At 37.1% G+C, this 25,295-nt stretch overlaps 1 protein-coding gene across 1 annotated transcript in view; it reads left to right on the top strand.

The window, feature by feature from the left end:
- The window catches only part of LOC131668442 (putative aldehyde dehydrogenase family 7 member A1 homolog), a 787,423-nt gene that overhangs the window by 686,761 nt on the left and 75,367 nt on the right, over positions 1-25,295 (top strand). The window contains exon 7 of the mRNA XM_058942621.1: positions 22,559-22,668. Within this exon, the coding sequence (XP_058798604.1) occupies positions 22,559-22,668 (110 nt within the window). The remainder of the gene's footprint in view (positions 1-22,558; positions 22,669-25,295) is intronic.

The raw sequence follows: 25,295 nt of genomic DNA, 5'->3' as shown, positions 1-25,295 counted from the left end.
TGAAGGGAAGGAAAACAGTAAAAATGTTATTTTGGAATGTGGCGGGAATAAAGAGCTTGGAAGAAGAGGACTGGAAATATATTAGAAATTTTGATATAGTAGGACTTACGGAGACATGGGTGAAAAGAGAAGAAGCAGAAATAGGAATAGGAAGAAATCTGAATGGGTATAGTCTTCGTGAAGGCTAGCACATGCAACATATGGACACTTTGTCTTAATCGCTTCAATCATTCCACTAACAGTCAGTACTGTAGTTCAATAAGCACCAGGGTCACCAGACTCCCGATATGCGATGCCACAGCAGTATTTTTGTCTTTCTGCTCTTCTCGATATGTCCAGCAACATGAGGCGATGAACTCTTTTTTTTTCTTCAGTATCAGTATTAAAGAAAACAACACATGTGCACGCTTGCCAGAAAATCACAGTGTTTTCCGTAAACATTGTTCCCTCTTCTTTTTACCATGCGTGGATTTCGATGAATCAGTGCATGGTTACGAGTATGTGACGTGTAAATTTATCTTTCATTCTCTATTTGTTGTATTCACGCATCAAGTGTAACGTTACGTACACGCATCTCTCTCTTCTCCTTCACCTTGTGCTGGAATATAAATATACAAGAAGCTGTACAAGTAATACAAAATAATATGGTAATAATAATTATTATAAAATAGTGAGAGAGAGGAAGCGAAAAATATAATAAATTAGCAATCTTACTCGTTATATCCTGCAAACCCTAGACACTGTGTACGATTCTACCAATCTCGAAAGGTAATTCTTTTTCTTGGCATACGAAAAAAAGAAAATCAAAATTTTTATTTGTTTGAAATGATTATGTTATTTTTTATATAAAAGATGGTATTTAAAAAAGAAAATAAATAAATACGGTTCACGCATCTCTTTCACCAAATCATACACCAAAAAGAAAAAAATACGAAAACGAATGATTTTTCCGCCTGCCAATTGCCGGCTTTTGATGCGGTGATGCATGGTTTATGATACCTCTAATTCTTATAAGAGTAATGGGTCAGAAGTCCTTAGGACCATTTTCATTACTGAGTGTAATTAGGACAGTCTCGGCAACTAAATACCCCGTTATCTCATAAGGCCACAATTGTGACAGTAATTGATTAATCGGAGATCCAGACTGGAATATTCCACTTCCCGCATGATCGAATGACCAAGGCTTCCTATTTCGCATGGTATCTCGGCTCGCCTCTGACTGATGAGTCGGGACATTGATGGCAGAGAGTCAGAGGAGGATGGTTATAGTTATCCTCTGTAGGGCAGCAAGCTAGGCCTTAAAGGTATGTAGCTCTCGTAGCTTCTTGGCTTGCTCTACGATGATCCTTTCTTTTTCGGTCTCCCTCCGCTGCTTCTGTTCGACAAGCTATTGCGATTACGCATCTTTTTTCTGAAGGTATAGAATTTCTTTGCAGGTTTAGGCATCTGATCATTATTCTTCTTTGGTGTTCATATTCAGTTGTGTGATTCATTATGCCATCCGCCACCTCGATCTTCTCTAGGAGAGTTAGATAAAATCCCCTCCATGGAGGTATTTTCTCACCTTGTCTACTTCCGTGGCGAACTACTTCTATTAGTCCATTTCCTTTCGCTGGTGAGGAATATTTGCCCTAAGCCGCGCCAATTTCTTTCGACATCTTGTCGGAAAACTGCTAGAACCATTTCTCTCAGTCTGTTTCCGAACTCTTGCTAGATTTCTCTGAAAGAGAGGCTATGGACGGTTCAAGTTTTGGGCTCTTCGCATTGGGCTGCCATGTTGCTTCGAGTAACAAGTATTTATCAACTGGTGGAGGCGGATTTAGTTTACTTGGACTCTTTATTCTCAGCCTTCAATTATATGAAGATAAAAAACGTAATCTCGTACAGGCTCACCAGGCCCTTGAATATGTTTGTGCGCCTCCACAATTAAGTTACTCTTATTCCACCGTGACTTACTATATGTTTTCAAGCCTACCTGTTTAAAGTCTTGATATATGCGCCATGTTGGCCTAAGCGATTGGTACCATAATAAGGCCGGTTTTCCAAACAGAGGGGTTAACGAATCTATTATCTCCTCACCTGCTACGCTATCTATACGTCGATTCTCTTCGATTTATTCTAAGAACTTCTAGATATTCATGCTGGATTCTTTCGAAAACGTGGGTTTCTACTCTCGTACTATTTTGCTAAGTTGTCTGCTCACAAAGCTTGTTTGCATGATATTTGAGTAACTTTGCGTATTCACTATTGGGTACGTTACATTGTCGGTTAGGTTCTATGGCGCGCCTGGAAAGGGCCACCCCTTTCCTCCAGCTTAAGCATGTGGGGACTGAAGCGCAAGCAGGAACAGCAGTTTACGTTGACACAACAGGGTCATATGTAACGGTAACGTCATGGATATTTGAAATTAAAGTTGTTGATGTGAACTTATTTTTTGTTATTATTAATATCGTGTATATTATAGTTTCTATAGTCGCATCAGCTGAGACTAGATTGAACTGATTCGAAGTCGTTTATTTAACTATATATATTAAGTACGCATTACTTGACGTTACAGGGAATGAGTCTACTATTATTGAAAGTGACTTATCTATCGATTCTGTTTTATACGAGGTCTGTCTGGAAAGTATCGGGCCTACCTTTCTATTTTCGTGCTAGCGTTATTCTTTATCATCTGGTGGGTGGCATCCTTCAAATTAATCCCCACTTGATTGAATAACACGGTTCCATCGATGTTTCCACTTTTCAAAACAGTCCTGGAACTCACTTTTAGGGATAGCCTTAAGTACACTCGTCGCATTGTTTTCAACCGTTGTTTTGTCATTAAATCGGTGTCCTTTTAGTGGTTTTTTTAGTTTTGAAAACAGCCAAAAGTCACAAGAAGCTATGTCGGGACTGTATGGAGGTTGTTAAAGCAATACGCTATTGTGTTTGCTCAAAAACTGCTGCACAAGATTGGATGAATACGCTGGCGCATTATCGTGATGAAGAAGCAAGTCACCACTATCCCAAAAGTGCGGCCGTTTTCTTCTTATTGCATCACGCAAACGTTTTAAAATTTGAACGTAGTATTCTTTATTGATTGTCTGACCTGTTGGTGCATATTCATGATGTACAACACCTTCACAATCGAAAAAAAACAATCAACATTGACTTAACATTTCTCCGACTTTGACGTGTTTTTTTTTGGTCTTGGCGATTCAGAATGCTTCCACTGTGAAGATTGTTGTTTTGTTTCAGGATCATAACCATAAACTCATGATTCATCACCTATAATAACTTTTCTAAGTATATTATCATCATTATTAACCATTTCCAGATTGTCCAGAGCGATTTCTAATCGAATGTTCTTCTGCTCTGCTGTGAGCAATTTTGGGATGAATTTCGCACAACGCGTTTCATTCCTAAATTTTCGGTCAAAATTTCTGTAATGATAGTTTTTGGTATTCCAAGGTCTTCTTCTAGTTCTCATACAGTCATACGACGATCTTTTTTGATTGCAAGTCGTACCCGCTCAATATTATCTGCGGTTTTTGTCGTCGAAGGTCGGCCGGAACGAGAATCACTATCGACAGAAGGGCGACCATCCTTGAACTGTGTATACCATTCTTTTATTCGTGTTTTGCTCATACTCTCGCTTTCGAAGGCCTTTTGCATCATTTCAATAGTTTCCGAACTCGTTTTTCCGAGTTGAAAGCAAAATTTGATGCAAATTCGTTGATCTTGTTTTTCAGTCATTTTTGACAATATCAAAATCCGACGAACGCAAAAAAGGCACTGTAAACAAAGACACGCTGCGCATGAACTATACGTCCGGCAGGTGTCAGTAAGTAACCATTAGATTCGTGAGGCTTTACTGTTGACGTTTCTGTCCGGTAAAGGTCGCTCGATCACTATAGCGCGAAGATATAAACGTAGATCCGATACTTTCCGAACAGACCTTGTATGTATATATATATATATATATATATATATATATATATATATATATATAAATACTCGTATATTACATGCCTTTTTTGTGTACTATCGTGTATGGTGCATGTTTTTAAGTAAAATAATCATATTGAAATAATGTTCAAATATAGTTCAGACAGATAAGTCTCTCTTACTATTTAAAGCTCATTAATTTACTATTAAATAATAATTCTTCAACTCATGTTAACATATTCCGTAATAATTATAAATTAAAATAAGTTTTGTATATTTAAATATTGTAAAAGCTTTGCGCTTCTTAGTAATAACATAGTCATAACGAAATATAAGAAAACGATACTCGAAAAGCCATCTCTCGAGGAATAGGTCGAAGTTTACGAAAATCACGCCCTGGTTTTCCCACAAAAAACATGCCCTCCTATCAATTAGGACTCTAACTTTAGACAAGAAAACCGAAAGACCAATCCGGAAAATCGAAGCTAACTTAATAGTCTTTTACAGTATGGACCTGAAGAAGGGATTTTCTGCCTGCCGCCTCCCAGGGGTTTAGAAGGGCCATACGAGAGACTAATTGTAAGAAGCCAAGTAACACAGAGGAGTTAACAATCTTCTACTTGAAATAAAATCAAGAATTTAAAAAACTTTAAAAAGGAAAATTAGCGCGTAAGGTTTATTAAATATAAAAATAATAAATCAGTGAAAAGGAAGGAAAATAAACACAAAAAAAAGTTGGTAACTACATAAATATAGTTTTTCTCTAAAACGATTCATTACAGTTCCTCATTCTCCTTTAGATAATACGCGAATTATATAAATTTATTTCACTTTGATCGGCATAGGTCTGAGCTTGGTGAAATAAAAAGCATCGACGCCTAGATAAAGGTTTTGGACGCTCGATGCTCGAAATTCACTATTTATCTCTTCCTTTATAACCACCGATCACAATTTTAATAGGCACTTAACTGCGCTCGACTCTTGTAGAATAAAAACCTGAGAAACGACCTCGCCAGTCGTCCTGAGAATTTTAGGAAATACGAAGGATCAAAGCATAAGTCTGTGATCTTTCTGTTTCCGAAAAATCTAGTGAACATCTAAGCATAGGTCTGTGATTCTCCACTAGATGTTCCACAATCAATCAGATTAAGTTTTATTATGAACATTAATAAATCGCAACGAAAATCATACTACCAAACTCTTATCTACCACTACTAGTATCCGATCATGGAATGCAATATGTAGCTTTATCAAAAATGAAAAATAAAATATATTCATATTAATATATTATAACAAGTGAACTTGGAAGCATTCATTATCTCTCTTTTCTTTACTACATGAATTCACATTTATAATCATAACTGTTGCTATTATACCATTGGGCAGTGGGGTACGTGTGAGAGAGTGAGAACACTGCGTTATCATACAAATGTGAAAACACAATATTAGGTCGGGAGAGAGGGAGCTACGCTTATGCATGCATGTATGCACGCCAGTAGACAATACCCCTAATGAGCGGGGGAGCGATTTTTGAAGGAGCCCGTGACCGACGGAGGAAATCAATAGTGAACTATTGTACAGGAAGCTTCGTACAGTGAGCACCGATTTCATGATTCCATTCACATCATATCCTCGCCGTTGTTGATTTTTCAGCGAGGTTGCATTTTCTCCTGCGCGCGGCCAGTCACGCGCGTAGATCGGCAAAGAGGGAATAACTTTGTTTTATTTGTATCAGCGCTACGATTTTGTAAGTACCGGCCCGATCGTAATCTGTCTCAATTGCTCTTTCTCTCTCTCTCTCTCTCTCTCTCTGTCTCTCTCTCTCTCGCTTGCTCTCTCTCTCTCTCACTCCGTTAGTTTTGCTTTGCCTTTTTGTACTTCTTACCTGCACTGCTGCGATAACTTCTAACTTCTTTTTTCATAAATTATTGTATGTTTAACCGTTTTTTCATCAGTTTGCAACGGACTCTATCCTAACCTCGTATACTTTCCCTTCCATCAACTTCACCCCCTAGCTTAGCTTGTGCATTAGCTGCGATAATATCGACTGCCCGACACTCTTCGCGGATCCACGTGTATAAAGATCTACACGTGCGGCATACTAACCGATCGGGTCAAGCTTCACACAGCTTGCAAGGAGCTTTCCATAAGCAGATTATCTGTATTTCCTCTCAATCTTCCCCTTTTTTATAAATGGGGCTAGCAAAAACCCCGTTATAATATAGTAACGAAAAGAAACCTGAAAATACCATATTTTCAAAAGACATTGCATACAAAGAAATATTTTACTTTAAAAAGATTACGAATATCATTCATTTTTTTTTAATATTAAAACCATGACCATAGGGAAACAAAAACCAAAAACCCATACGTATCAATCATATGGATTAGTAGCTAACACGACCACCTATATCTATTTAATATTCCAGTTTTTGGTTTGAATAGTTAATAATAAACTATTAAACAATGATGTGAATCATATCATTCACTTTTGGTGAGAAGATTTCGGCGTTGCTTTAATACAATAGAGATTTCCTTGCAAGATCCTTTGAAGTATATGTTTTTTAAATCAAGACCAGTTTAAATTTATAATTTTTATTTCCTTTTGTATACAGTTTTGAAAAGAATCCGTATTTTGAATAATTAAATACATCATTATTCACCATTATTATAGATCTATGGATGATATTCCAAAGATTTTTGAGAGTGACACCCAAAACTCCAACCAAATAATTATATACAATTATTTATGACAACGTTTCGCTGGTTTATCTTCTAGCTTCATCAGGTCTTTTATTGAATTGGCAACTGATAAACTAAATTCTTTATGACGACTTAAATAAATGATAATATTAAAGGTTAATACAACAGCAATTTTACATACTCCTACAAACCCAACATGTAGAAATTCAAAATTTATATTATCCATTGCTAATATTCCAAACTTTTATAGTAATTTTTGTCATTTAATTTGAAATTATAATCGTGTCAAAAATCATAGTGTGATAATTAGAAATCAGATAACATAAATCGAATTGACAACAGAAAGGTTCCAAGTCACAAATCATACGAAGAAATTAAACACAACGGCACATAGTAATATTCGTAAGTTAAACTCAGGCAAGGTTTATTTTATTAAAACAAAGATGTAGAGACCAATTTTTAAGAGAAACAGTGTATTGAAAAAACCCATAGAATTAATAACAATTATCTTAATCTATTAAGAATTTTCAGCTATTTAAGAAATTTAAAAAAGTCCAGTTTTATAATATTATTCAATTTTATACCCATAAGCGGAGCTACTCGTATATTATATTTTTTTAAAGCAGATTTACAAGAATTAAAAACTGGTTTATCTTACGGTAGTTTAATTGTGAATGTAGGACTGTAGTTCTTATTCTTTAGGAATTGTGTTAATTCATGTTCTTAAATTTTAATTTTCGAATACGTTGTGTGATTGTCAATTCAATAAAATCTTGCGGATAATTATTATCAATTAAAATGTCTTTTATTATCGTAATATTTATTGTGTGGAATTTTTTGTGATACAACATTATTACTCTGTCTACCAAATTATGTATAATATTACGTTTTTGTTGTATAGTATAATTTCCAATTAAAATTTAATAATCTGCCAAAACTAATTTTTTTTATACCAATTAGTTAAAATTCAATTATTAACAATCGACAATGATGAATCTAAAAACGCAATTTTGTTGTTTTTAGCTATTTCATGTGTAAAATTCAGATCGTTATTATACTCATTAAAAACGTCCATAACAACTTGTAAATGTTGTTCTTTTATACACATAATTGCATCGTCTACATATCTGAAGTGAAAAACAGGGATGCAGTCATAAATTATTTTTCAAGACAATATGTTTCTAAATCTTCCATCACTATATCAGCAAACAAGGGAGAAATTGGAGAACCCATAGGTGTTCTAAAAATTTGTTGGTAAATGACATTATTAAATTTTAAAATATACTCTGAAACAAAAAATTCACACCATCAACAACATCAGTAAATGGAATCTTAGAGTTAAAATGGATTTGGTTAAACTATTTGTCTAAACTTTCGATAGTCAGACTTTCTAGAATATTAGTAAACAAGGATGAAACATCAAGAGAAACTAAAATATGATCATTTGGAATTAGAATGCCTTGTTTGTGAATTTTAAATAGAGCATATCACGTCGTTACGTGACGTATCACACGAGCTTATAGTGTATACGTTTAGATATAAGTCTATATACTCGTATGTACACGTATTCATACCATCAAAATAATTTTGTATCTACTGATGTAAAACTACGTGGTCGATAATATATCTGTCATCGACTCTGTATCCTCCATCGAATCTGTTACCGATATCGTAAAGCACGATAATATTGCCTCCGCTGTATTACCTGACGCATATACCGACACTATAAACCGGGTTTAATTCATACATGAATCAGCATTTGACGCAATAACTTTCTATAAATCAGTATCCTAATTTGAAGTCAAGAATATAAAAGGAGCCTTTCGCGGCTGTACTCGCTCTCTTACGATCTTGCTCTTCTGTTAGCTCGTTCCACTCGATCTTCGACTCTTGTCTCGTTTTAAGTTCCAATAAACCTGAACTCTGTCAGTTTAAATATTGTATTGCTCTTATATTAACTTATCAAGTATAAGTTCTATTTGTACTTTAAACTTAGATTAAAAGAGTCACTTATATATCTAGCATTATTTATTTAACTTTCGAGTTAATCCGCGTACCAGGTGAATTATTTAACAGACTTACTGCAACAAATTATCAACAAACAATACCCAAGTTAAGAATATACTTAAACTATTAACTACTCTATGCATGCAAATCGCTATTATTCTTTCCTCGTTCTAGCTATCGTATACTTTCACGGGCTCGCACTTAGTCCTAAACACTACCCATCCACTTTGAACCTCGCTCCTAAACGTCATTTGGTGTCGACGTAATAATTGGGGGCTCCTCCTGAGGTAATTAGGACTATTGTTAACATAATAGAAAAACAATAGCAAAATGTCAAACTTGCAAACCGACCAAGCAATCACACACGAAATTATTGGACGTAAAATATCTGAAATTGAAAAAATATTCACGCAGAATAGAGTACCGTCGCTCTCTGAATGTATTGCATATCTACAAAATAGATTTACGCCCATTGTAAAAAAAAATCACACACTTACAAGAACTACAACGACTAAAATTTAATTTACAAGACTACATGAACACAGAACCACTCAACAAAATCTGTAAGGAAGATTTAATATTTGACATTCTAATCGAGCTTACATCTAAAAATCTTAATCGTACAGATTTACTGCAAGCTATCGTAGACAAAGAAAGAGCAAAAAAAAAATTAGAAGTTACTGATATTCCGACATTCGAATTAGTCAGCGTGGAAACCGATAATAAAACGCTATATAATGCCTGATTCTAATCGGATTTTATTTGTTTCCAGAGTCATAGCATTATATCTTTCTTCAAGCGAGATTTTGACGTATCCTGTAACATGTACGTTGCTGAATTGTCCGTACGGGTCTGAGTAGCTGGCAGCATTAGTACAATCTCCGTTACTATTAATATAACCTGCTAATTCTACTGAGTGAGCGGTGGTTTTATTAATTGCAATATTACTTATTATATTATCGCCAATTGTAGTGGATCGATATACGTGTATCCTACGTCATTCTTCGCGTGTAACTTCTTTTATGTATTCTATTTCTGGGAATGGTCAGGATCATTCGTGAGTAAGCTCCGCAAGTTTTAACCATTCGTTTTATTTGCACTTTACAGTATATTACTATTACTGTAGTGAAGTCATTTAGTTGTAAAAGTAATATTTCAGTGATTGACGACTTTACTATCGGATTTGGTATATCGCACTCGACAATATCTAGTAGAGAAAATGTAGTAAAATGTGTATATCGCTGAAAACAATCATAACCTATGAAAGAAGTAACAAATGGAGTGAAGATGATGAGAAGAATTGCTTTCATCTGTAAACATAATGATTACACAGGCCAACAAGGTTTCAGAACCAGAGACCAGACATAGTACACCCGAAGGATTTTGGTGTGCTGAATTCAAATCCGAGCTTAGAATTGCGCCAGCACATCAGGATTTTGAGATATCCTAACCTAAAAGTGCGAAAATCACGTTTCTTTGGATATATTCGGTACCTTATAGCATTGTGAATAAATTTTTTCATGCAAAACTGACAACGACATCTGAACGACCAACTCTTGGCCGACAAAATTCATTACCGATTTTTTTATGTCTTTTTCCAGCAGAGATACCGTCAATTGAAATGTGCTATTCATCAATTGATTTATACTGGAGTATGAAAAATCTTGATTTTTTTGCAATCTTCAGTAATAGGAAAAACTTACACTGGCATATAAAAAAGGTCTACCATTGTACTAATTTACGGCGAATCTAGCTGAATTTATTAGATGCACTCTAAAATGGCAGCTATAAATTTAGGGCAGGCTAAGGCAGATGGTTATGACCTAAATGCACTGAAAATCCTATAAATCTAGAACCAGCGACAGATTAACTTAAGTGCGCTATAACCTGCAAGCTCAAAACCATGACAGGATTGCCTAAGTGCGCTATAACCTACACTCAGCTTAAAACGACGACAAGTTAACCTAAGCGCTCTATGATCCGCGAGAGGTTAAGCTAAGTGCGTTATAATACGCGGCTGGTTGACTCAAGTGCCCTTTAACATGCAAGCTCAAAATCACGGCAAGTTAACCTAAATTCGCTATAACCTGCTACAGGTTAATTTAAGCGCGCTATAATATGCAACAAGTATATTGAGTACGATATAACTTGCAAACTAGAATCCACGACAGTATAACCTATATGCGCAGTAACCTTCGAGCTCTAGACCACTACAGGTGAACTTACGTTCGCTATGATCTGCGAGCCCTAAACTCACAACAGGTTAAACTAAATGCAGTGAACAGTGAGGGTCAAGCACAGGACAAATTAATTTAAGTGGACTGTAATCCATAGCATTTCAACCTAAGCTCCAATGTAGTTAGAGAGGTTACACTAAGAAGCTGACAATCTTTAGAATGTATATTCTTAAACTTATAACCGCCAATTCTGTGATGTTATGCTTTCTTTTTGTGAAAACGTTGGCGCTTCATTTCAAACGATCGTTGAAGAGATTTACGTTTGTGACTAGTAGGGTTATTATCATCCCTTTTCAATGACCAGCAGTAGTCGGCCATCATTTTTTCGTCCCACCTTCCTTGGTAGTGTTGTTCCTTTTATTTAAAGTCTTGGTGAAATCGTTCACCCATCTCCTCATTATTTGCTTCAAGATTTTCTGGGAAATAGTCCAAATGAGAATGATCGAAGTGTATTTTAAGTCTCATTAGACAACCCATTTTTCGGAAATTCTGTAATATGTTGGACACAATAGTTTCAAACTGCGGGTCTCGATTATTGCCTAAAAATTTTTCTGTAACATCTTTGAAGCTCAACCAAGCATTCTTTTCAACGAGAGTCATGGTTTCGATAAATGTATCATCTTTCATGAGTTTTCGTATATCAGGCCCAACGAAAATGCCTTCCTTAATTTTTGCATCACTCAATTTCGGAAATGTGGCTTTCAAATGATTGAAACATTTACCTTCTTTATTCAAGGCTTTCACAAACTGTTTCATTAAACCTAATTTGATGTGAAGTGGTGGCAGTAATACTCTCTCTCTATCAACAAGACCTACGTAGGCGACATTATGAGAACCTATTTTCCATTCTGATCTTGTGGGCCATTTTTTTGTTACCCAATGCTTATCTCTTGTACGGCTGTCCCAAAGGCAGAGGAAACACGGAAATTTCGTATTTCCCGACTGCAAGCCAACTATAAGATTTATCATCTTAAAGTCACCACAAACAAGCCAATTGTGAGTCTTGTAATTTATTTTTTCCAGTAGAAATTGAAAACAATTGTATGATTCTTTTAGTGCAGTTGAGTGACCTACAGGAAATGCCGCATACTTATTTCCGTTGTGAAGTAACACAGCTTTGAGACTTTGTGTGGAAGAATCAATGAAGAGACGCCAGTTTTCTGGCTTGTACAAATCTTGGATATACAAGTTAATCAATTCTTCGATGTTATTACAGTATACCATCACATCCTCCATTGTAAAGTACTTTATAAACGCCTCTTCTCGGTTTCTGTAAATTGACACTTTTGTTCCAGGTAATAATAGCTTCCTCTCTTGGAGTCTTGAAGCATAGAGTTCAGCTTTATCCTTTGGAAGATTGAGGTCTCAAATAAAATCATCTAACAAACTTTGGTCAAAAAGCTTAGGACTCTCGTCATCAGAACTATCTTCAAAAGAGACATCTTCAGTTGTATCAACAAAGACTGTGGCAACAACATATTCGCAGCAACATCCACCGCGCAACTCAATAACAGCAACAAAAGCCGGTTGCAGAGGCAGATCGTTGCTCGCGTAAGCGGATACGGTTGGCCACCGTATCCTCATCAGATCTGCGAACGCGCCGATAATCCAACAAAGATCGCGAATATTATAGAAAGAGCTGTTCGTCAATCGAGTTGTCTGCAGCGGCCGACGGAGCGCTGGTAAGCAAGCGCACCAGCGCCTCTAGCGGATAGATCGAGCATCGAAGTTGGATTGCTGCGAGGACTCGGCGCATGCGCACACCGGCGTAAGGTGAGTCAGTGTGCTCGAAGCACACAGTTAACAGAGCACTGGTTGCCGTAGCGGTAATTATTATTGCCTGGGATTTGCGACTAAACGGTAGCCTGTTACAATATATATATATAAATATTATATATATATATATATATATATATATATATATAATAAACCATACATAACGCACCCGAAGAATTTCGATGCGCTAAATCCAAATCCCAGCTTAGAATTGCGCCAGCACGTCAGTATTCCGAGATATTCTAGAAGGCTATAATCTGCGTGGCCATAACCCTAAATCCGTTAACCCAAAAACCCTCGACCCCTTAACCTTTAACTGCCCCCTTAACCTTAAATCCGTTAACCCTGTAGCCCTGAAACCTGTGATGTTATAACCCGCGATGCCGTTACGCAAATCCCTTAATGCTTGAGTCCAGTAATTTGCGCCGTAAGGAATCTAGGGCTATTGTATCGCAGGTTACAGGATTCCGAGGTGAAGAAATTCGGGGATAAGTTGGCAGGTTTTATTGCCGCGCTTGTTATAACCTTCTTGGGTTAAAATATTTGGGGTTAAGGGGACGGGGATTATTGCATCGAAGGTCACAGGACTCGGGGGTTAAGGGATTTAGGGTTAAGTGGGCAAGGTTTATTGCCCCGCAGGTTACAATGCTCCAAGATCAGGGATTTGAGTTATAATAGTCGAAATTCATTGCGTTGCCGTATAAACCAATTGATAAGTAGTACATTTCAATTGACGATAAAAGAAGACATAAATTAAAGATTGTTAGTGCTTTTGTACGATAAGAATTGCTTTTTAGATGCCGTTGTCAATTTTGCACGAAAAAAATTATTCGCAATGTTATAAGGTACCGTGTATAGCCAAAAAAACTTGATTTTCGCACTTTTAGGTTAGGATATCTCAAAATCCTGACGTGCTGGCGCAATTCTGAGCCCGGATTTGGATTCAGCGCATCAAAATCCTTCGAATATATTTTGTCTGGTCTCTGGTTCTGAACCTTTGTCAAATTTTGTTCGCCTGTGTTATTAATGTTGTATTTTAATTAACATTTATTGTCATTTTTCTATGTGCGATAGGCGTTAGCGGTTTGCGTGCACTGTTTGTGATTGGTTTTCTTTTACTTTGATTTTAATATATTCTTTTTCATCGACTTTCAAGACCAGGTACAGACCCGAGTAGTGATAGCCTGTTAGCTTATTTGGTTTGAGTTCGCTGTTTAATAATACCTATTGATCTACTTTGAAATTTTTTGAATTTGATTTTTTGTTATAATATAATTTAGATTTTTCATTTGTAATAGCGTCGGCGTGCAATGCCGATAAATTCACCACTATTACCAATTATTTATAAAGGGGGAAGGTAAGGGAGGCGGTGTATCGCTCCAAGCAAAGCAGGAAGGAGAACAGTGGGCAAAATAACTTCACACACACTCAATTTCGTTAATAAACCGTTTATTATAAACGCACTACCTCGACTGCCGACGAGAGTACAAACCACTTATTACTAATAACACGCGAACTTATTCTAAACGAGATGACCGGCACGTTAGCGCCATGTCACCTCGTTAACCGACTTAAACGACAACTTATACTAGACACTGCCGAAAACTACGCCGGCTCGGGGAAGCCTGGCGTAGCAACGCGAACCATGAAAATCGCCGAGGAAAAGGAGAGATATAAAGAGAGAGAGGAATGGATGACCTGACCAAATTCGGCGGACGTCGCTGCCGCTGACAATCTAGAAGGTGTCCCACCGGCGGCTTGGCAGGAAGACGCTTGGCTGCTGTGTGACCGGCGATTTGGCAGAAGAACCCGTCGGGTGTTGTCTCGATGACGGCTTCTTGCAGGAAACCTCCTGACTGCTGCGTCGCTGACAGAGAAAATCCCGTCCGGCCAATCTGTCGAGGAATGCCGACTTCTTCCCGAACAAAGGGGCAGGCTTCGCAGCGATGGTCCAACTAACTAATGCGGCCGATTACTTTCGCGTGCGTCGCATAACTGTCGCGAGTGCATGATGAGCCGGCTACTCACGCCTTCTCCCACCACTCGCCTCCTAATCGGCGGCACGCGGCAATGCCGGTCGCGACAAGTGCCGCGCGCCAAGCCCAACCACTAGACTATAGTTTCTCTCTCTCTCTCGTACTCTCAATATTCGAACGCGTCGTCGCGTCCCTGGCCTCGTTCTTCGCTCTCGTGCGTTGCTGAAAAATAAAAAGGGCAGGCATCAGGCACGTGATAATAACGTGCGTTTGATGCCGGCCGTGCGCCTTTGCCTAGGAAGGAGAGGGAGATAAGCACACGGTGCAGGCCATGACAGGCCTACACCGTCACAGCCCCTCCGAAGGCCGAAGCTCTCCCTTGGAGACAAGGCCTTACCTCTCTTTAAGCTCTCTTTAAGCTCTCTCTCTCTTTCAGGCAAATGGCTCACGGCTCGGTCAAACGCTACAAACTAAAAATAGCTTATACGTAATCTTATAATACTTAAACTAGCTTAATCTAAGTTTCATTATTTAAACGAAGATTCGAATTAATGACCGATCTATACAAGCTAAGTCTTACAACATCAAACACAAGAGCAAGGCGTGATATAAACGATTATTCTAAAACAAAAAAAAAATGAATGAACAAAGAACTTTTAATCAACGCATAACCCGATCGAATCAACGGCGCACCAGGACGCCACACGCACGTATCCGCAAACAAAATAAAACAGCATATACGTTAAACAACTAAAATAAACAGATATACAGTCTACTCACAACCTTTAACACTGTATGTATCGCTTCAATTCCGATACATGTACTCTCGTGCTACGGTGTTTGCTATCTGTTTGCAACTCATAAATCTCGGGTGAAACTACGCTAATAATCTTAAACGGTCAGTGTGCGTGAGATGTATGCTACAGGATGCTTCCGATTATCGTAGTCGAGCTGAAACAGAGATTCGGCGATACCGATTTTATATGCGTCAGTAGTGAGAAAAAATGTTTTGTCGAAATCCGGGTGTTTGAATACAGGTGATTCACATAGCTTTTCTTTCAACGTTTCAAAAGCCTTTTTTTCCTCTTCTCCCCAGATAAATGGTTGCTTTTTCCTTAATAAATTAGTTAATGGTTTTCAATGAAATTTTCAATGAAACGCCTATAGTACGGACGCCTGCTAGACCAAGCCATTATTTAACGTTTTTTAGTGTGCGTGGTGTAGGAAATTCTTTGACAGCGCGTAATTTGTTATTACAAGGGCGTATGCCGTCTTTAAAGATAATGTGACCAAGGTATTCAATTTCTAATCTCAAAATTTTTCTGGTTGTAATACGAGATTAGCTTCGTTTATACGTTCCATTAACTCTGTTATAGTTTTGCAATATTTGTTAAAAGTTTTAGAGTAGACGCATATGTTGTCGAAAAAAGCTACCACATTTTTAAGACCAGCTACTAATATATTTACAAATGATAAATACTGGCGCGCTAGTTTTTAGTCCAAACGGTTCTACGACAGAATGGATATAGTCCCGATTCGTATTGAAATGCTGTTTTCTTTCTATGTTCTATTTTAATATATTTGATGGTATGATGAATACGTATCGAATGACGAAAATAGTTGAGGTCCTGTCATTCGTTCAAATAGATCTACAGCTAATGGTACCAGGAAATTATAATCTGAAATTACTTTATTTAACGCGCGGCAGTCGAATACTATACGCGGAGGCTGTGGTTAAATTATATATTAAATGTTGGATTTGTATATTAAATTTTCTTTCGATGTCGATTGCCTTTGCTGTAGCTTGTTCGAGATTCACTGCGTCTCCCATGCGCGCTCTAATTACCCAGTATAGTCTCCGAATGAAGAATTTTACTTTATTTTTTTCTAACTCTTTGATAAATCCATAGTGGTTACGATTTTCTCTGATAACTGCTTCAAATAATTCGTCGGTTACTGATTTTATTCTGTTAGAAAATGTTACTACATTTTTGCCGCGTTGTTGTTTTAAAGTAGCTGGATCATCTGATAGCCGATTACAGGTTTTTGCGGTTCCAAATAATAAATATAAGTATTACAACGGTAATCAATTCGATTAATCGATCCGTTCGCGATTCGATACACTCGCAATGCTAGAGCGAACGTAGAGACAGAGGGCGCGCGGGAGTTTAAAAGTTTTCAGTTAAGCCTCAGCTGATACTAGTGAGAGTCCCGCCAATTATTTTGCATAGTGTTTCGCCGTTTTTTATAAAGTTTTCCTGGATTGTTTGATACGTGCGACTGTAGCGAGGAAGCATCAGAAAGCCCCATTTAAAGCAGCAGCAATTAAAGCAGCAGATATTTGCGAGCGAGAGAACGCAGCTGATTCTGATCCGAGGAGCACCTTTTATTCTCTTCAACAATAACGGCTGATCACCATAATTGCACCGTAGGGTAGGTGTACCTCTCTTTTATTGCAGGATGAAATACTAGTGAGAGTATTTTGTCTATCGCAATTGTTATTTTTTGTATTCACGCCACGCGTTAATTTTCGCGGCAAAGTTTCGAATACTCTCTCTCTCTCTCTCTCTCTCTCGCTTCCCGTATTATTATTGTAAATCATTGTAAATCCTATTCGCATGCGTTAGTCTTTCGGCCCGTCAAAGACTGTAATTTTCTAGAATTAAACATTATTAATTTTATTCGTCGCATTACATCATTTCTTATCCCAATAGTTTAACGGATCTATCACCAATTAAATTTTACCGATTTTAAACCGATTTCATCTAGGGGATTAGTCGGATTAACCTTTTAACTGAGCGGGACGTATAAATACGACAAAAGTAAACAATATCGGGTACGGGTAGGACATATGAATACGTCCTCGATATTTATATTACGTCCTGGAACGGGGGGACGTATATTTTACTACTACTATGGTAATACATCATTCATACACGTCTTAGTGGAAAAGGACACGCCCGTTATATGTTGCGTAATTAGAAAGGGATTTCCCTGGTTAACAGGTTAAGTATTAGGTCACTCACAACTAAGATAGATCGAGTGTCACTAGTCACGTGACTTAAGGTGAGTTCAACTCTGTTAGAAAGAAGACACTGAAACGAAAGTATCAATCGTAAAAGCGAATACACGTATACCCATACGTGTTTAACGGAGCGGCGGTTAGCTCTGCATCGAGGGAGTTTGTTCTTAAATAAATCTCTATTGTTCTAGTTAATCCACCCCGTTACAGTATTTTATAACGTGTTTAATGTTCATAAAGTTTTTGCCCTATACGCTTTAATGCTTCGACGTTTCAGCGCATTTTTAAGATTTTAGCTAAGCCACCTTCATTTACTGCGGGCATTATATTACGTGCTTCGCAACATCCATCTATAAATTGATGTAACGGTATATTACATCGGTTGAATTTTGGTACAAAAGTGATTACATCTTTAAGGCTAAAATTTTTTATGGGTGATACTACATTCCTTTGCAATGAGTTTACTATTGTTCTACCAGTATTCGGTACTAATATTTACTATTCGGTACGTGTGTGGTGTATAGTATCCGGTGCTAGATGTGTTAGTAAATTGTAATATTTTAAATGCGGTTACATAGCGTGTATTATTTTTTGGAGTAAATTCCCGGGGTTCTGTCATTAGTTCTGTCCTCTGTTCATTAGATTTTTTATTACTAATGTAAGTGTAAGTTGTATATTTTCGGAGGTATTATTATAAGCAAGTTGCGGGATGTCTGTTGGAGGAAAGGTTTTATTGTCGTCCGCGATAATGGATTCGTACAGGGTTTTATACAACGCGCTATAGACAGCAGTTAAGAAATTAGAGAGGCCACAGATCAGGGGGCCTCAGATCAGTGATCTGAAGTGCGTGATTTATCAGATTAGCACTCTTAGATCACGCGCGAGAGCCGCCGCCCCCTCCTCCTCAGATCAGTATAAGTTATTAGATTAGCACTCTTACAAGGAAGATAAACGAAGTGTTTCTTCATGTTTCTTATTTTTTCGCAGCAGAGCTACATCTGCATTGTATGTACACATTAATAAATTATATAAATTAATTAAATTCAATTACACATAAATAAATTAAATTCAATTACACATAAATGAATTAAATTCAATTACACCTAAATAAATTTTAATATTTGAAACGCATTTCACATTGAGCGGGGACTCTCGCGCATGATCTAACAGCAAGGTACACCAAGTGTAAGTAAACGATTTCCATGAAAATTTTATATGTGGTAAAGGACAGAAATATAGTCGACATGTATTTTTTTATGTGTTAATACGTGGTTTAAAGGGGTGAAAACTACCCACAAAGTTCACCCCCGAAAATCGTTTTTTTGATATATCTCTTCTTCTAAATGAGATATTCTCTTGGAACCAACTGGATTTTCATTGTTACTCAATAACAGTATCGCGTAGCGAACCAAAGCTCCAAAAGGTTACAACCCTTACATTTTGTAAAGGGGGAAGTGATTTTTTTCCTACATTTTTGTCTGCCAAAATTGTGAATTTAATTCAATCCTCTTCTAACTTTTTTTATTTAGAAGGGCATTGAGGATAAAAGTTGAGGTATTATTTATTTTTTTCTCATTCGAGGTTAAGCTACCCTTAAATTAATTTTTTTATTTTCATTTAAACTAAGCGTTTTGAGTTAAATGTATAAATGAAATTGATGTAACTAATATTGAATCTGTTCAATATACTATGCACGACTAACAAAAAGCCAGAAGTATTCATTCGTGAGGCAAAGAAACCATATAAGGGGTGGAAACTACTCATCACGTTCACCCCCAAGAACAGTTCTTTCATTAATCTCCTTTTCTATAAAACATTTTTTCTTGAAACAAACTGAAAATTATTTGCTACCATGTCACAATGTTATAAGTTATATCACGGATCCAGGGGGTTGCATCTCTTATTTTTCACAAGGGTGAATGTATTTTTTTTTTAATTTTATTCTTGCAAACTAAATGAAACTTCTTTTATTCGGAAAGACATTGAAAACTATAGGTAATGTATTTCGCATTTTCTTTTTAAATTATATATTAGAAGGTAAAGAGTTAAATATTTATCATATATTCTCCTCAGATAAATATTCATTTTTATTACAATAGATAGCTACGATAAGCAAGCAGAATTAAATTTGAATAATACACTAAATGGTAGTCCATTTTACTTCTTATTGTTGGGAAACTTATCTATTAACATTATTAATTTTTTTAGCTGCTGTCGCGAGAATACCGCCAATATGTTTTGCACTGTGTTTCGCCGTTTCTTATAAAATTTTCCTGGGATTGTATACGTGCGTGAGCGTGCGAAAAAGCAGCAGCAGCAGTATTTTAGCAGCAGCAGCAACATTGCAGTAGCAGCAAATAGCAGCAAATCTGAGAGCGAGACAGCGCAGCTGATCAATTCGAGGAGCATCAACCGTTGATTTTCTTCAAGATCAATTACGGCTGATCACCGTAATTGCACCGCAGGGTAGATGCACCTCCCTTTATTATTTCGAAAGTATTTTGTCAACCACGAGCATAAATTTTTGTATTCGCGCCGTGCGTTAGATTTCGCGGCAATTTTCGAATTCTCTCTCTGTCTTTCACCGAATTATAATAAATAATTGTGAATCCTATTCGTGCATTAGTCATTCGGCTCGTAAAAGACTTGTAGTTTTTTATTGATTAAACTTTGTTAATTTTATTCGCCGTTTACGTCATTTCGTTTCCTATTAGCTTAATAGATCTATAAAGGCTTAAGTCTTAATCCGATTTCCTCTAGGGAATTAGGCGGATTAAGCCATTCATATTGAAGATAGATCGAGTTTCACGAGTTGTCGTGCATAGTATATTGAACAGATTCAATGTTAGTTACATCAATTTCATTTATACAGTTAACTCCAAAGCGCTTAGTTTAAATGAAAATAAAAAAATTAATTTAAGGGTAGTTTAACCTTGAATTAGAAAAAAATAAATAATACGTCAACATTGATCCTTAATGCCCTTCTAAATAAAAAAAGTTCGAAGAGGATTGAATTAAATTCACAATTATGGCAGAGAAAAATGTAGGAAAAAAATCACTTCCCCCCTTACAAAAAGTAAGGGTTGTAACCCTCTGGAGCTTTGGTTCGCTACGTGATACTCTTCTTGAGTAACAATGAATATCCAGTTGGTTCCAAGAGAATATCTTATTTAGAAGAAGAGATATATCAAAAAAACGATTTTCGGGGGTGAACTTTAGGGGCAGTTTTCACCCCTTTAAACCACGTATTAGCACATAAAAAAATACATGTCGACTATTTTTCAGTCCTCTACCACACATCAATGTTTCATGGAAAACTGTTACTTATACTTGGTGTACCTTCCTGTTAGATCACGCGCGAGAGTCCCCGCTCAATGTGAAATGCGTTTCAAATATTAAAATTTATTTATGTGTAATTGAATTTGATTTATTTATATAATTTATTAATGTGTACATGCAATGCAGATGTAGCTCAGCAGCGAAAAAAGTAAGCCGACACTGCGGGAAATCGAACTCGCGTCGTATGGATCGATAGATCGTAAACTCTAACGACTGAGCCACGGCTGCTTTTAGCTCTTGATAGTTCTTACTGTGTATATTAATTACACAGCCGAAAAGAGACTAGAACGGCGTCCCCGCGCCTCACTCCCCCCCCCCCTCTCTGCCACTTTATCCGTCTATTCGTATTTTAAGATCGCACGTTATCATTTTGCTTGAATGCATATATTCGTATATATTGTTTTCATATATTCAATTATATATATATTATAACGGGGATTTAGCCCGGTTTACCCCATGAATATATAAAAAAACAATAAATGGGAAATGGTCGAACAAACGAATTCTGAAGCTTCCTGGACTTAGTCGTCCTCCAAGGTCCGGTGCTCGTCACGCCGGTAACAGGACGGCCGCATCAGCGCAGATTCGTAGTGTTGGCTAAGGAACGCGAAACTCGGAAATTCAAAAGCGGTTGTCGGCGCGAGAAGGTAGGATGTTTGAATAAAGCAGTGGGATACGATTAATTAAAAAAGTTTAAAAAGAAAAGAATCTTTAATCAAGAAAAAGATAATACAGATGGTCGAGAGGTGGGAGAGAGCACGCTGAGTGAACGAATAGAAAGAGAGAGCAAACCATCAAGCCGATACTTGCAATGCAGGTGCCTAAACTCTAGGTACGTCGAAAACTTCCACTATTTGCGTTAACGCGTACACACGAACGCCCACGCGTCCGAACACGCCCACGTGTCTGAATCGTCCGCAGAGTCAGATGACGTCGCAATTCCTTCTTGAACAGGGACACACTCTCCAAGGGCGGAGAAAAAGGGCAGCAGGCCACAACCAAAGTCAAACAAATGATGGCAGTTGAAAAAAAGACTCTGTCTGCTCACTCGCATGTCGAGACAGCTACTGCTCGCGCCGCGGGCTGAACTACGCGATTCCATCTTAATGCGCTAATCAGTGCGCACGGTCACTCGCTAAGGCGCGACTATGTTTCTCTCTCTCTCTCCGTGCCCTGCTGTCGCGCACGGAAGTATCCCTGCGTATTCCCATCTCTTTCTCACCTCACTTACCTTGTATCAGAACAGAAGTGCAACTATATATGTAAATATATATAATAATTGAATATAAATATAATAAATTCATGAATATATAGGATAGGTTGGGAGAAATATGTTATTTTAAAATAAATTGTTTTTTTAATTTGATAATTTCAGAAATAAATATCAGTTCAATTGAAAATTAAAATAAACAAAATTCTAATAGTGTGTACACGAAATCTCTTTTGTACCAGGTTCCCTAAAAATATATCTGTGATATCCGTGTATCAAACAATGTAAATTCATTTATATAGATATAAATTGACGAATATAAGTTAATTTAATGATAAATTAATGATATACTTTACAGAAAAGTTGAAGAAAGCTTATACAGCTATATTAGAAAAAACTGGCGATCCACTGGATAATCTAACATTGTATTCACCATTACACAGTGAGGAATCCCTAATCTCCTTTGAGGTATGACTGGTATAATATTATATTATCCAAACAATTATGAGTAATTTAGCGTTATCATGTCCTAGGTAGCAATGATTCATTATTTTAATTATTTAATTAAAATATTACGACAAAAAATAAACATATAAATTATTTTAATATAGATTTATTCACATAGAAAGGTTGTTTTAAATTAAATTCAAACGGAAGAAAGTAAAAGAAATATATAGAAGGCTAAAAAACCGAATTTAATAACAATAAACTGAAATTATGATTCGAGTCACGGTCGCACACAAAGGTCTTCAATAATTTCACTCACACACATACATACCACACATCCAATGTACAATGATGGATGTTTGCGCAGCATCGTAGGCACGAATATGCAATAACAGAAAGATCAATGAAATGTTCAATTGTATACTGATCCTGACATGCCGTTACGTGGGGAACAATATTTTGACATTAACAGCCAGATGCAATGTGCAGATTTTCATGCACCATGTACATGCATAACATTCAACTATACTATATTAAAAATCTCCGTTAAGGTAATGATTGCTCGAACTAAGGGGTGAAGATGAGTGACGTTGGCTTGATAAAAACATTACAAAAGTGGTTAAGTTTGCAGTGCCCTTGATAAACTAACGAAGAGTCCTTGACTCTTGACGTAAGCCGCGGACAGTAGGTGAAATCGTGGTTTTTACGGGATATTTTTTAATTACACTGTAACGGGAGCAAGCAGTTTGCTTGACCTTTATCTGCTGTACCTTAATTTCCCTTGCTCTCAGCAAGGTATAGTGGCCAGCGTTGGGCGCATAGTGAAAACACTCCTCACTACTGGCCTTTGTTTCCGCCACCGATGATTGCCGGACGAGGCCGAGCAAACCCGAAGGAGAGCGCCTCGAAATAGTAGTGAAGGAGAAAGTGAAAGAAAGAGAGTAAGAAAGAGACAGAAAGAGCGCACGCGAACTATACAAGTTTAAGCAGGCGTAGGACGTATGACCAATTAGCGCTCTTTGTCGCAAGCCGCATAATAAGTAAGACAAGAGGGGATGATAGAAAACACGTCGATGACCGCGAGGCTACGTAGATCGCGGCCGACATTTATTAAGTACTTCTCTCATGGCCTCCTTGACATATGAAGGTAGAGCAAGTAGCAGCGTTCAGTAGTTCGATGCAACAAGGTCTACAAGCTTGTCGAGAAAGAGGCTTATCGTCAGGAGGAACACCACGAAGGAGACGTGGACGGCTCATCTGTTGACCCCGCTGAGACGCCTAGTCATCACGAGGACAACGGCATCCCTCTGTGCCTCATTCCTACAGCGAGATCTGCATCACCTGACAAGCCAGGGACACAAGGGTAAGGTTATCTCTTGCTTCGTTATCCTCTCTCCGTCTCTCTTAAGGGTTGGGTTGAGTTAGACTAAGTTCGGCAATACTCCGTAGCCAGGCGTTTACTGGCCGGTTACTAATATTCTTTGTACGAGCAGTGGCTCTTTTGAAACGCGTATCATCAAGACGATCCTGTTGTCGGGCGATCCACGACTTATTTGTCAAAGGTATTATTTGTTAGTAATCAATCATGCGAGTTATTAATTGTTAGTATTGGCAGTAAGTCTTGCGAGTTAGTTTGTTGCCTGGTTCATACTAATAATAAGTTTGTGTTCAATTTCGAAAGTTTATGCGCGAAATCATTTCTTGACCTATCCTCCTTCCTCTTCCCACTCGCATGTCGAGACAGCTACTGCTCGCGCCGCGGGCTGAACTACGCGATTCCATCTTGATGCGCTAATCAGTGCACGCGGTCACTCGCTAAGGCGCGACTATGTTTCTCTCTCTCTCTCCGTGCCCTGCTGTCGCGCACGGAAGTATCCCTGCGTATTCCCATCTCTTTCTCACCTCACTTACCTTGGATCAGAACAGAAGTGCAACTATATATGTAAATATATATAATAATTGAATATAAATATAATAAATTCATGAATATATAGGATAGGTTGGGAGAAATATGTTATTTTAAAATAAGTTGTTTTTTTAATTTGATAATTTCAGAAATAAATATCAGTTCAATTGAAAATCAAAATAAACAATATTCTAATAGTGTGTACACACAATCTCTTTTGTACCAGGTTCCCTGAAAATATATCTGTGAAATCCGTGTATCAAACAATGTAAATTCATTTATACAGATATAAATTGACGAATATAAGTTAATTTAATGATAAATTAATGATATACTTTACAGAAAAGTTGAAGAAAGCTTATACTGTTATATTAGAAAAAACTGGTGATCCACTGGATAATCTAACATTGTATTTTTTTTTATGTTATGTCAGTTCAGCAAAGTTCGGCTGAATAATAATCCTTATAAATGGAGTTAGGTGTGGTTTATCGTGGTTCCTCATAGGCATTTGATAACATTTTTGGAATGGTTTTTGAATGATGTCAAAAATCAAGACACTTCAAACTTTCGCAAACATAACAAAACTTATTCACTTTATCTATACAAGAAATCCTTGACTCTTTATGTATATATAGAAACCTGATGATTAAATCCACAATTACAATTGATTTGATAGATCAAAAAAATAAATTCATGGATTTTTTGAGTCCCTGATTACGAATATGAAAGCAAATTCAAAGTT

Source organism: Phymastichus coffea, unplaced genomic scaffold, assembly GCF_024137745.1.
Source record: "Phymastichus coffea isolate CEN01 unplaced genomic scaffold, Cenicafe_Pcof_1.1 PCOF00006, whole genome shotgun sequence".
NCBI classification, from domain to species: domain Eukaryota; kingdom Metazoa; phylum Arthropoda; class Insecta; order Hymenoptera; family Eulophidae; genus Phymastichus; species Phymastichus coffea.
The sequence above is the reverse complement of the archived record's forward strand: the minus strand, read 5'-3'. Positions and strand labels throughout refer to the sequence as shown.